Source organism: Rattus norvegicus, chromosome X (assembly GCF_021556685.1).
Source record: "Rattus norvegicus strain SHRSP/BbbUtx chromosome X, alternate assembly SHRSP_T2T, whole genome shotgun sequence".
Lineage (NCBI taxonomy): Eukaryota > Metazoa > Chordata > Mammalia > Rodentia > Muridae > Rattus > Rattus norvegicus.
In genome coordinates this window covers 87,808,910-87,823,536 of record NC_141554.1, presented here as the reverse complement: position 1 = coordinate 87,823,536, position 14,627 = coordinate 87,808,910, and the positions used below count along the sequence as shown (strand labels likewise).

General features: G+C 32.9%; 1 protein-coding gene across 4 annotated transcripts in view; it reads right to left on the bottom strand.

Moving 5' to 3' along the window:
* Klhl4 (kelch-like family member 4) overlaps positions 1-14,627 on the bottom strand; it is a 295,122-nt gene that overhangs the window by 2,786 nt on the left and 277,709 nt on the right. For all 4 annotated transcript variants that reach the window (NM_001434070.1, NM_001434069.1, NM_001108244.2 and 1 more), the window contains 3 exon segments: positions 2,016-2,228; positions 4,037-4,199; positions 5,852-6,076. In NM_001434070.1, the coding sequence (NP_001420999.1) occupies positions 2,016-2,228; positions 4,037-4,199; positions 5,852-6,076 (601 nt within the window).

The following is a 14,627-nucleotide window of genomic DNA, read 5'->3' as shown; positions in this document are numbered from 1 at the left end:
CAATTTTGATAGAATTAAGTCTGTAGTGAGTTAAATCAGTGTATTTACATGTACAAAGTGTAAACCAGAACTCCCAGAGTTCTTACTTACATATTTACATAAAATCTCGTATTTTCTATTCATGCATAATTAAATCTCAAAATGTTAAGATTATCAGGTTATTATTTAATGCGGAAAATGTTGAGTTGTTATGATTTTGGTTTATTTCTTCATTATTGGCCTTCCTGAGTACTGAGTCTGGGCTCTTAAAGCGTTTGACAAGTGTGTTCACTCTTCCACTTAGCTATAAACCCAGACGATGGAAAATGAAATTGTTAATGGTTTTATAATCTGAAGATACATAGTAGTAGTTGTCAAGCAGCACATTGACTACTTCACCATATTCAATTTAAAGTAGTGCTGCTTCTCTCACTGTTTATCTCTCTTTTTTATCGGTTAGTCTGTAGACATGTCCACATAAATACATATTAATTTGGATGCAAATTTCTAATGACCTTGAAAATATAAGATAAGTTATCACTGGCTCATTGCATACACAATAGAATGTTGTAAATTTTTACATTTTTAAATTAACATTATAGTAAAAAACATGGAAACTATAAAAATAATAGGAAAGTTTTGTAAACCTTTTTAAGTTAAATGCTTTTGAGCTAAATAATGGTTTAAAAATTACAAAACAACAGACAAATCAACCATTTCTTTTTAACAATGTTAGAAAAATACAGCTTTTTTTAAATGTGTTGGTACACTTTTGTCAATTAGAAACAAACTGTATTTACTGAGAAAGTGAAGACCTCAATTCAGCAATTGCCTCCATTAGGTTTTGGCATGTAGGAAGGTTTCTGGGCATTTTCTCAATGCCTAATGTGGCATTGTGAAACCCAGTGTAGACAGTGTAATCCTAAGGCAGGTGGACCTAGGCTGTATAAGAATGCAGGCTTAATAAGACATGAGGAACAAGCGAGTAAGCAGTGTTCCTCCATAGTCTCTGCTTGAATTCCAAATCACAATTCTTGTTTGAATTCCTGACTTGGATTCCTTGATGATAAAAAGATGTAAACTGAAATAAATCCCCTATTCTACTAACTTAGTTTTGGTCAGTGATTTCTCACAACAGCAGAGCAGCACACCAGAAAACTAGAAACCCTTCACTTCTTTTGCTCCAATGGTTTTAAATGTATGTGATATTTGTGTGTGTGTGTGTGTGTGTGTGTGTGTGTGTGTGTGTGTGTGTTATTGTGGAATTCTAAAAGAAAGTTATATCTATGAAGTACAAATTTTACCTGTTCACTGAATTTCTGTTCACTGAATTTCTTTAATCCCTGTATCAGCTGAGTCTTCTGGGATGCAACTGAAAATTTATAACTCGGTAATAACACAATTTTAACTGGTTTGTTGTTGTTGTTGTTGTTGGTGGTGGTGCTGGTGGTGGTGGTGGTGGTGGTTTTGTTTTGTTTTGTTTTTGTTTTTTTTGGTTTTTTTTTGTTTTTTGCCTTTACATGCTGTCTACTTTGAAAGGGAATTCAGACAGATAATATTTATTTTAAGCGACAAATCATGTTATTTATCTGAAGCAATGTATTCCACTCAAAAAACTTAGCTTTGAGCAAGAAAATATTTATTGCAGTAAGGTAATTGTTTAGAAAATCAATTTTATTTAAAAATCCCACCTATATTTTGTGATAAAACTTTTTAAAAAATCACTTTGTGCATTGAGCTGAGTTTAGAAACAACAAACTTAATTTTATTTGAATCCGATGGGTTGGTTTGATAGCTTTCATAAAATGTTCTTACTCTATCTCTTTTGTGCTGCTACTTTATAATGTAACTAAGAGAAATATATTTCATAGTTTTGTGATAAATTTTATTCAAATTTACAAAATGTTTTGTCTAAGCATAGAATGTTACAAAGAATAAATCCACTTAAAAGGTTAATATATAAGAAGATTACATTTTGGTAGTTTCAAATTTGTCTCATTAAAAATAATTCAAATAAACGCATGCACAAAACGTACCTTTCCACACAGTCAGAAAGTCTGGAGCAATGATTAGGAGCAGGGGCATCATGACCCCCTACAACATACAAATATCCATTATGTGTTGCTACTCCTACACCCCCACGTCTTTTGGACATTGGAGCACACAGACTCCATTTGTTAGTATGTGGGTCAAAGTACTCCATCGACTTGAGGCAGGAACTTCCATCACGCCCACCAATAGCATACAATCTAGAAAAATATAGACATATATACATAACTTTGTGTGTACACATATTCATTCAAAATTCATCCATCAAAATAAAAATGATGGCATTTTTATTTTCTCACACTTCAAAATGAATATTTTATCTCATCACTCTTTGCAATAGAAAGCCTAAGTTTATGAATGCATAGTTATCTGGGATACTTGATCCAGCCAAGCTTATTCCAAATAGCCCTCTTTCATTTATGCCAGAGTAAATTTAAGATGACACTAAAAGTTCCAGAAAGGAAGAATCTGGAAAAAGCCTGAAGGTATCAAACAGTTTTGCAGGTAGCCACAACTCTCACTTTCAACAACATTACAGTTACTTGACTTCACACATTAATGTACAAATTGTTTAGTATAAAATATTTTTTCTAAAGATATCTCTATAAGTCAATTAAGGAAAGAGAATAAAATAGAGAAAGTGTATTGTCCCCAGGAAGAACATGTAATTCTTACCCTTTCCTTAGTAACTTACAATTGTTAATTATTTCAAAATATAATGTTTAATTTAAATTTATCATGTTATAATAAAGGTGATTAAACTATAAACTATATGCTTATAACTTTTCACACTGAATTTTGAACAGTAGAAATCTAGTAAAACAAAATGAAATTAGTTTAACTTGATGATTTGAACCTGGTGTAATGTATAGAGGAGATTAGGGAAGTGAATCACTTGATATCATCAGGTCTTCTCAGACAGTCCATTTAGGATTGTGGGAAATCCAAAAGTATTATTGTTATGGATCTCCTATATGCTGTACATATTGCCTACCTCTTCTTGTGTTTAGTTCTAAAATATACCTGTGTCGATTTTTGTTACTGTGCTCATTTATTTGTTCATGTATCAGTTTTATGCAGTAAGAGTGCAGAGTGCAGAGCTGCATAGCTCTTCTAGACACTGCCTACCCTGTTGTATGAAATTTCTATCTTGTAAACTACCCTTGAGTGTTTCTGTGTCCCTGAAAACGTACAAATAAGTAGCGTTATACAGACTGAATATGTCATGTCTAGTAGTATATTTATAGGCATATATGAATGTAAAAATATTGAATGAAAAAAATGTCATAAATTAGAAAGAGAACTGAAGGTATATGGGACAGTCTGGAGGGAAAGCAAAATGATGTAATTATATTATTATCTTAGCAATAGGAAAAATTAAAAAATAAAGAAAAATATTATGTACCATAATGTGGTACAAATTCAACACATGGAGACATCATTAGGTTTAGTTTATTAGTTTGTTCTTTTAAGACCAGAAAAAAGTAAATCTTCAGGGGCAAACTAGATGAAGTTGAATACTTATGAACTTTAAACTCCCTGAAGATGGATTGCTGAACAAAAACTTACATTATTTATAAAAATAGGTAGACAAATGATTTTATAAATTTAGAGTAAATAGCAATGAAAAAATGTCATTTATTTAGGGTAACTAGAAATGATTACCTACAACAATGTCCCTTAAATTTAAGTATATACACTTCTCCTAAGGACTTCAATAAAATGAAGATTCTACTATTTTAAGATAAGGCTATGATGCAAAACATGATAAAAAATGCTGACGTTTCTGTCCAAAATTTTGAAGAGAGAAGATCTATAAAGTATTTAATGAAGCATTTATTTTAGACAACTGTTTTTCTCATAATGAAGGACTATTTCCACCAAATGATAATTATAATTGCTAGTAAGGATGATCTGACCATGTAGAATGTTTATTAATTGATGACCATGACAGGGAGACTCTCTACTACAAGGTCTGGGAGCAAAGACCTTCTGTGTTTAATCTTACTTATTGTTCAATGCAACAACTCCAACTGTGCTTCTTGGGGTTGACATGCTGGCCACATAATTCCACTGACGTCCATCAGGATCCCATCTTTCTACAGTATTTAGATAGCTCCAGCCATCGTGCCCTCCAACAGCATACATTGGTCCTTCAAGTGTGGCCACGCCTAAAGAATAACATCATATAAGGACTCACCTAGGCATATCTCAAGCAATAACAGTATTTTCATTTTACAAGCAACCAACTGCCAAAAATACCTCTCTGTGTATTGTATTTGAAGTAGTTGTCTGTAGGTGTGAATACTTTGATACTTGTATGAGGGTAAATTTGGTCTTATTATCATGAAAACTTCCACTGATCAATATATATCATGGAAAGCTATCATTCTTCTATCACTAAAATCAACAGAGTTAGTAGAGTAAAATACCAGGAAAGGAAGTAAGTGGAAGCTAACATTTTTCTGGCATTATTTCAACACTATTTATTAATACAAACACTCACAGGATGGATACTTAACATAAGATAAACCACTACTTTCAGGCTTAATGTGAAATCTCTTCTCAATTCCTATTTGAATATAAGCTTAAAAAGATTTCCTTGAGATAATTCAATTAACATGCATTTTTTGAGCTTTAGCTGGAAGTTTTTATAAAAATTATGAATGATCTCTCCCTGCCTCTCAGGACTCTGAGAATTGGGCTTTATTTTCACTTTCATCTAATTTAGACTATTATTGTGTTTTGTATACTTGTCTCACATATGCGATTATTCACATCTGTTAAACTGTATTTTAAAAAGCTTGTCTTTATTTCTCTACAGAACAGGCATGTGTATAAGAATTACATTGATGTAATATATAATAACTACATTGTGTATGATTTAGCAGAAACAGTTTACTAAGACAAATGAGGAGACAATTTCAGTCCTGGAAATGATACTTAGTAGGTCTATTAAAGTCTATTGTGGTCATAGATAAATAACTCAGGGGTTAAAAGTTGGGGTAATATTGCCAAGGACTAGATATGTTCAATTCTAGCACTCATGACTGGGAGCTCACAACTGACTGTAACTCCAGCTGCAAGAGATCTAACATCCTCTTCTGATCTTCTAGGTACCATTTACATGTTCATAAACCCATACAGAGATGCATATGCCTACACATGATTTTAAAAATAAACCTAAAATGTCTATTGTGTAAAAAAAGAATCAAGTACTTTATTTTTCAAATACCATAAGACTTTTATTTTAACATTTGGAACATAGGATAAAAAATATACCTTGACAAATACTCAGAAGTATTAAAGTTCTCTAATGTTCTACACAACCTTACTCATTCTTAAACTGCTTAGAAACCTCTATATTTTAGAGTTCTGATCAACAAAAGTGCTAATTGTATACATGTTTATGCTACACATCTACTTTAAGTCTTTCAGTGAGTGCAAATTTGCTTGTTATGGCATGAGTTATTTTCTAACTAAAATTTAAATTGCTTTCCCATGGTCAAAAATTTTACCTTCTGAACTGAGCTTGAACAAAGTGTTCTATTGCCCTTTATATTTTCCATAAATTATCCCTTCTGAAAATTATTGTCTTCCCTGAAATGGAACCCTTTCAAACATTGACAGAAGAGACATAGAACTATAATATATTATGTTACAGTTAAAGATGTCCATACACATTTCAAGTTTGTAACCTCCCCAGAATTTTGAAGCCAATGTGACTCTTTGAATAACTCTTCATTAAGTGTACCTAGATCTAATTTTAAAAGCTTTCCTGTACCTTTTTTTTCCAGAAATTATATAGCATTAAATGTCTTACCTAGCCCATGTCTATGTGTTGACATAGGAGGCATCACAACCCAGGTTTTAGTAACTGGATTGAAACATTCCACAGTATTCAAAGTTTTTAAGCCATCTCTTCCTCCCACAACATAAAGTTTATTATCAACAACTGCAACTCCAAACTGAAGTCTACGACCACTCATAGTGCCAATATGGATCCAACTGTTGGTTCTGAGGTCATACTTCTCAATTGTAGTGGTACCTGTAAAAGATATAATTAGCAATAATAAAACCTCCTTAAAATTGTGAATTGGCTTATTTCACATAATGTGTTTTATTTTGAAGCAAAACATCAGGGAAGAAAGCTCAAATTAAATTCAGTAGCTCAGATGAGAGTAGTAACTGAAACATAAAGCAAAGAGTAATACTTCTGGGTTGAACTGGAAGATAGAGAAGAAATAGCTTTACTTATGTGACTTATGCCATCAAAATATGATTGTTGTGCTAATATTAAATACAACATGAAATAAAATAAATTTGTGGCTATATTACTGGTGGTACCAACACATGTGTCCAACATATTTATAATGAAAAATCCCATATATTGGATTCTGTAATTGCATATTTATATATCTTTAAAATTTTAAATTATAAGTTATAATTTATTTCTGTGTCATTGTACAATTTAAGGATTTATTCATTGTGTACATATAGGTGTGTGTGTGTGTGTGTGTGTGTGTGTGTGCATGTTTGAATTAAAGTCTAGGTAGATGAGTAAATATTCTGGAGTTAAACTCCCTCTCAAGCATGTTTCTCAAAATATTCCATGGTAAGTATAAGAATAATTGTGACTAAAGTTATAAAATTCTGAGGAATTTCCTCATTGATAAGAGTTTTAATTTAAACTTCTGAAATGTCAATTGAATTAAGTAGTATATACTATAACGAGTAAAAGAGGAAATTTGTACTATTACTGTAATGGATTTTTTACTTCTATAGACAATACATTTTGTTATTTACTCAAAGTTGCTCCTGAGTGTTTTTTTTTTTGTTTTGTTTTGTTAAGGCTGATTTTTCACAATTATTTGGCTTCTAATGAAAAAATCTGAAAAGGAAAGTTGGTTGAATTATTAGTCACTTCTACAGTTTACTGAAGCCTGTGGATATATGTTTTGGGAAATCTCATCCAAATTGCATCAAATTAATCACATGGATAAGCAAAGCATACCTGTGTTCTATACTGGCATATTTGTGGGAAAATTAATTTGTTGTAACAATGAAAATGAAGTTAATATTTTCAATATTGTCATTGACAATTATAAGGCTGTGGTCTAGGGTCATATAAAGATGAAACTTCAACAGAATATATATTGTATCTATAGCTAAGTTATTTTGGATTTTCTGTAGTAATTATATTTGAATGATACCAAAATTAATACAGATTGATATATAGTTTCACATCCAGTTTTCTGTGAATATTTTTATCTTTCTGTTTAATTATTCTAATTTTCACAAATCTTTCTTTGCTTCTGGTTTGTTTCATTTTTGTTTTAACCAATGAAATTTATCATAGTCAGATTAGACTAGAATCCAAAATTCAATGGGCTAATTATTAATAAAATAAAGTAACGGAAAGTAATAGGTTAGGAAATTATACAAGGCTCCATTAATTAGCTGTCACAAAAATCAACTATAATGGATATCTGAAATATTTACCTCTCTGCCTTCTGTGAGATCAATTTTCCAGGGCATTAGGCTAACTACAGAAAGCAAGGGTTTTTCTTTAAACATCTTTACTGCAATTATAAATCTTTTTTACTAGTAGTTAAGCAACTTAAATTACAAAGACTTTCTCAGATCCTTTACTCGCTTTCACTGATAATTTAACTTTTCAAATTTTAAGCTTTGACTTGCATCTTTATTACAGCTTTCTTATAATTCTTTTATCATACATTCTAGTCATTAACTTTAGCTTCAGACACTTGTGTGATCTCTATTTAATTAAGTAGTTCTGTCTTTATCACATGACACAGAGCCAAAATTAAATAACAAAAAACTTTATTCTTAGACATTAATAGGTAAAATTTCAAAAAGCATCTTTAAAGTAACTGAAACAAATTATTAAAGGAAAGGCTCATATAATACTGTGAAAAAATTGTACTGATAAATTTGTTATTAATATAAAATTTATATAGGCAAATGCTATCCTTTACATGTTTTGTGCTCACTTAGATTTTACAACTAATTCTTTCCTGTTTCACTGTTATTCTTATGTGCTCATACTGTTTTTTCAAGAAATGAAAACCACAAATAGTAGGGAGAGTTTTACTGCTATATCTTCTAGAATAGGGGCAATACAGAAAAAGGAACTTATACTTTCAGCAAGAATTCATTCAAGAACATTTCAAGATTATCTAATCTTAAAATTCCCAAAGTTGAAGTAATAGAGGCTTCTGTGCAGTATTATGGTCAGACTTATGAAGTGTTTTCAAAAGGTATTCACAAATAATAGGTCTTAGTATTCTCTGAATAGTATACAACTTCCCATAGAGATTTTTATGGTGTCACTATCTATCAAGAACTTAGAGTCCCCCAAAATGAAAGGCTTAATTGCTTCTAAATCTGATATTTGGGAATAGAGTTCACTCATAAAATTCTGCTATTTTGCTTAGTTTTAGAATGAGGCATGTAGCCAGATGTACTTATAACAACTTTTTTTCGTTTCTTCTTTTTCTGTTTAAAACTTCACTTAAGTTTAAAGTCGACAACATATTTTTGAGAATGATAAAATAGAAGGAAATACAACATACATATAGAAAGTTTCTATACTGTACCAGAGAAATGGCTCAGTAGGTAACGTTGCTGGCAGCTAAGTTTGATGCCTGAAGTTTGATGGCAAGGAGAAAACTGATGTCTGTAAATTGTCTCCACACGAACCTGTGACACATGCACTCACACATGCTATTCTATTAATAAGTAAAATGAACAAAGCCCTCAACACTTAAAAATGTTTCTATGTTGCAAATTGTGTCACTATAGATATCACAAATTAAATCCTGAGTTATAGCTCAACAAAGGCGAATTAGCCTAGCCTGGGTAAAAGTCTGAGTTGATTCCTAGCACAGAAATAAAAAAACCAAACCAACCAAACAAACAAACAAAAAACCAGAACACACAAACAAAGAATGGTAATTTCATTTCTGTGAGACTGGTTATATAGTGGATTACACGGGTATATTTCTATATATTAAATTATCTCTGTATGCCTGGAATGAAGACTACTTGATAATGGTGAATGTTTGTTTTAATGTGCTCAGGATTTGGTTTATAAGAATTTTATTAAATATTTTTGGCATCAAAACTCATGAGGGAAATTGGTCTGAAGTTCTCTTTCAGTTCAAACTGGGTAGGTTCCTTCTGTTTCTATTTTGTGGAAGAGTTTGCAGAGATTTGGTATTAGGTTTTCTATACAGGTCTGATAGAATTCTGCACCAAAGCTATCTGGCCTTGGCTCTTCTTATTTGGAAGACTTAATGACTGCTTCCAATTCCTTAGGGTTGATAGGACTATTTAGATGGTCGATCTGATTCTGATTTAATTTTGGTATGTGATATCTGTCTAGAAAATCATCTATTTCATCTAATCTATATTTTTCAGTATTGTTGAGTATAGGATTTTCCTTTGCACTTACTACTTTTACTTTTTAATTTAAGTGCCACAAAACTGTTAATACTATTGTATTCATTGCAATGAGGCTAGATATAATGGCTCATGCCTGTAATCCAAGCACTTGGGATGAATAGGGTAAATGGCACAGCCTTTAGGTGGTCAAGCTAGGTTATAAAAACAAAATTAAACTAAAAATGGAAAATAAAACAATAAAAAGCAGTAAAAGACAAATTAATTATGGTATCCCATATTATTTGTTATTTTCTGAAGAATACTTGCTATATGAGGTAGTTCTATAATTTCCGAAATCATTTCATTTACAATTTCATTGTGAGAGGTATTAAATTTTAAATATATTTTCTAGACTTCTCTAGTTGTTTGTTTGTTTGCTTGTTTGTTTGTTTTGAAGAAGAGTTTCTCTGTATTCCTTGGCTATCCTGAAGATCACACTGTATATCTGTGTAGCCTCAAATTCAGAGATCACACTGCCTCTGCCTCTGAGTGCTAGGATGAAAGGAGTGCATCGCCATTGCCCAACTTCTTTTAGAAATTGTATATTGAAAACTTAGTCTATAATTTGACAATCAATTTGCAAAGGTATTTGAATTAAGAAGAATTGGTATGAATTATTATTCTCACTCTGCTCTCACAAGGCTTCATTAGTTATCATGAGAACAGGTAGTTATCAAGCAAAAATTAGACAGGATGTTTAAGAAAAGGTAATAAGAAAACAAAAAGATAATAGAGTGTAAAATAATAACAAAATCTATTATATGTATATTTAAAAAGTTCTTAATGAGTCCACACCCAAAATCTGCCTGGAGAGAGTTGGTCTCCCAGGAGCATTCTCACTCCTAAGCCCACAGATGAGACCCTACTTTTGCTCTACTAACTGTCCAAAGAGCGAACCAACCACCAGGAGTACATTGGGCATAGGAACCTTAGAGCAGCCTGGCAAAGATTTCCTGTAGTCTCCATCTGTACCCAGAGCAAAGGCTGTCCCAGAAGCAAAGCTTGCCCTGAGAGAGCTGGTCTCTGAGGAGTGCTTTCACTCCTAAGATCAAAGGCTCACAGGCTCACAGACACACAGGAGGGAAAAACTCCAGTCAGAGACATGGTAAGAGGCAAGGGGAAGAGCATAAGCAAAGGAAACCAAGACAATTCGGAATCATCAGAACCGAGTTCTACCACAAAGCAAGTACAGGATACCACAACATGCCAGAAAAGCACTTAAAGAAGAAATAAAAACTGCCTTAGAGAAATACAGGAGAACACAGGTTAACAAGTAGAAGCCCTTAAAGAGGAAACACAAAAATCCCTTAAAGAATTACAGAAAAACAAGCAAACAGGTAAAAGAATTGAACAAAATCATTGAGGATCTAGAAGTGGAAATAGAAACAATAAAGAAATCATGAAAGGAGACAACCCTGGAGACGGAAAACCTAGACAAGAGATGAGGAGTCATAGATGCAAGCATCACCAACAGAATAGAAGAGATTGAAGAGACAATCTCAGCTACAGAAGATACCATAGGAAATATTGACACAATAATGAAAGAAAATGAAAGAGGAAAAAAAATCTCCTAACCCATAACATCCAGGAAACCCAGGACACAATGAGAAGACCAAACATAAGGATAAGAGATATAATAGACAGCAAAGATTCCCAATTTAAAGGGTCAGTAAATATCTTCAACAAAATTATAGACGAAAACTTCTCTAACCTAAAGAAAGAAATGTCCATGAACATACAAGAAGCCCTCAGAACTCCAAATAGATGGGAAAAGAAAAGAAATTACTCCCATCACATAATAGTCAAAACACCAAATGCAGAAAACAAAGAATAATAGAAACAGTACAGGGAAAAGGTAAAGTAACATAAAGGCAGACCTATCAGAATTACACCAGACTTCCCAACAATGACTATGAAAGCTAGAAGATCCTGGGTAGATGTCATACAGACCCTAAGATCAAAAAATGCCAGCCCAGGCTACTATATCCAGCAAAACTCTCAATTGACATAGGTGGAGAAACCAAGGTATTGCATGACAAAACCAAATTTACACAATATCTTTCCACAAATCCAGCCATACAAAGGATAATAGATGGAAAACTGCAAAACAAGGAGAGAATATACACACTGGAAAAGGCAAGAAGTAATCTCCTTTCAACAAATCCAAAAGAAGAGAGCCACACAAACAAAAGTTCACCTCTAAAAACTAAACAAAAAATAGTAAACAACAATCAAGATTTCTTAATATCTTTTAACATCAATGGACTTGATTTCCCAATAAAAAGACTCTGACAACCATACTGGATACCAAAAGAAGACCAAGCATTTTGCTGCATCCAGGAAATGCACCTCAGTGACCAAGACAGACACTACCTCAGAAAAAAAAAGGCTGTAAAAACTATTTCAAGCAAATGGACACAGGAAATAACATGGAGTAGCCATTCTTATACTGTATAAAATTAAATTTTAACCAAAAGTTATCAAAGTATAAGGAAGGACAGTTCATACTTATCAAAGGAGAAATCTACCAAGATGAACTCTCAATTATAAACATCTATGCTCCAAATGCAAGGGCACCCAAATTCATAAAAGAAACTTTCCTAAAGCTCAAATCACACATTGTACCACACACAATAATAGTAGGAGACTTCAATATCCCACTCTTATCAATGCACAGATCAGGAAGAGAGAAACAAAACAGAGACACAGTGAAACAAAGAGAAGTTATGTTCCAAATGGATTTAACAGATATCTAAAGGATATTTCATTCTAAACCAAAGACTAAACCTTTTTTTCAGCACCTCAAGGTACTTTGTCTAAAATTGACCATATAATCGATGAGAAAACAAGCTTCAACAGATACAATAGGAATGAAATAATCCCATACATCTCAACAGAATGTGCCTGGGCTTCAGTAACAGCAAAAACAACAGAAAGCACACATATACATGAAAGCTGAACAACACTCTACTCAATTATAACTTGGTAAAGGAAGAAATAAAGAAAGAATTTAAAGACTTTAGAATTTAATAAAAATGAAGGCACAACATACCAAAACTTACGGGATACAAAGAAAGCAGTGCTAAGAGGAAAACACTAAGTTCTGAGTGCCTCCATAAAGAAACAGGAAAGAGCATACACTAGCAGCTTGACGGCAAGCCTGAAAGCTCTATAACAGAAAGAAGCAAATACACACAGTAGGAGTAGAAAGCAGGAAATAAACTTAGGGCTGAAATCAACCAAATAGAAACAAAAAGATCTATAAAAAGAATTAACGAAACCAGGAGGTGGTTCTTTGAGAAAATCAACAAGATTGATAAACTCTTAGACAGACTAACCATAGGGCACAGAGACAGTATCCCAATTAACAAAATCAGTAATGAAAAGGGAGAAATAACAAGAGAAACTGAGGAAATGAAAAAATCATCAGATCCTACTACAAAAGCCTAAACTCAACAAATATGGAAAATCTGGAGGAAATGATCAATTTTCTATAGAGATACCAGGCACCAATGCTAAATCAGGATCACATAAACCATCTAAACAGTTCCATAAACCCCAAAGATATAGAAGCAAATATTAAAAGTCTCCAGGACTAGATAGGTTTAGTGCTGAATGTTATCAGACCTTCATAGAACACCTAATACCAACACTCTTCAAACTATTGCAGAAATTAGAAACAGAAGACCCAATAGCCAATTCATTCTATGAAGTCAAAATTACACTTACATCTAAACCACATAAAGACCCAACAAAGGAATATAACTACAGACTAATTTCCTTTATGAATATCAATGCAAAAATACTCAATAAAATTCTGGCAAACTGGATCGAAGAATATATTAAAATGATGATTCACCATAACCAAGTAAGCATTGTCCCAGGTGAAGAGGGATGTTTCAATATATGGAAATCTGTTAACTTAATCCACTATATAAACAAACTCAAAGGAAATAAAAAACACGTGATCATCTCATCAGATGCTCAGAAAGTATTTGACACAATTTAACACTCATTTGTAATAAAAAAAAAAAAAAAACTTGGAAAGATCAGTAATTCAAGGCCCAAACCTAAACATAGTAAAAGCGATATACAGCAAACCAGTAGCCAACATCAAACTAAATGGAGAGAAAATTGAAGCAATTACAATAAAATCAGGGACTAGACAAGGCTGCTCACTCTCTCCCTACTTATTCAATATAGTACTCAAATTCCTAGCCAGAGCAATCAGACAACAAAAAGAGATCACCAGGATACAAATTGGAAAGGAAGAAGTCAAAATCTCACTATTTGATCATGACATGTTAGTATACTTTAGTGACCCCAAATATTCCACCAGAGAACTCCAAAGCCTGATACACAACTTCAGTAAAGTGGCTGGATATAAAATTAACTCAAACAAAACAGTAGCCTTCCTCTACTCAACGGGTAAACAGGCTGAGAAAGAAATTAGGGAAATGACAGCCTTTGCATAGTCTCAAATAACATAAAATACCTCAGTGTGACAGTAACCAAGCAAGTGAAAGATCTGGATGACAAGAACTTCAAGACTCTGAAGAAAGAAATTAAAGACATTAGAAGAAGGAAAGATCTCTCATGCTCATAGATTGGCAGGATTAATACAGTAAAAATGGCCATCTTGCTAAAAGCAATCTACAGATTCAATGCAATCACCACCATAATACCAACTCAATTCTTCATAGAGTTGGAAAGAGCAATTTGCAAATTCATTTGGAATAAGAAAAAACCAGGATAGTGAAAACTACTCTCAACCATAAAAGAACTTCTGGGGAAATCACCATCCCTGACCTCAAGCTGTTTAACAGAGCAATCTTCACAAAAACTGCATGGTATTGGTACAGAAATAGACAGGTAGATTAGTGGAATAGAATTGAAGACCAGAAATGAACCCACACGCTATGGTCACTTGATCTTTGAAGAAGGAGCTAAACCTATCCAACGGAAAACAAACAGTATTTTCAACAAACGGTGCTGGTTCAACTGGAGGTCAGCATGTAGAAGAATGCAAATCGATGCATTCTTATCACCCTGTACAAAGCTTAAGTCCAAGTGGATCAAGGACCTCCACATCAAACCAAATACACTGAAACTAACAGAGACATTGGGAAAGA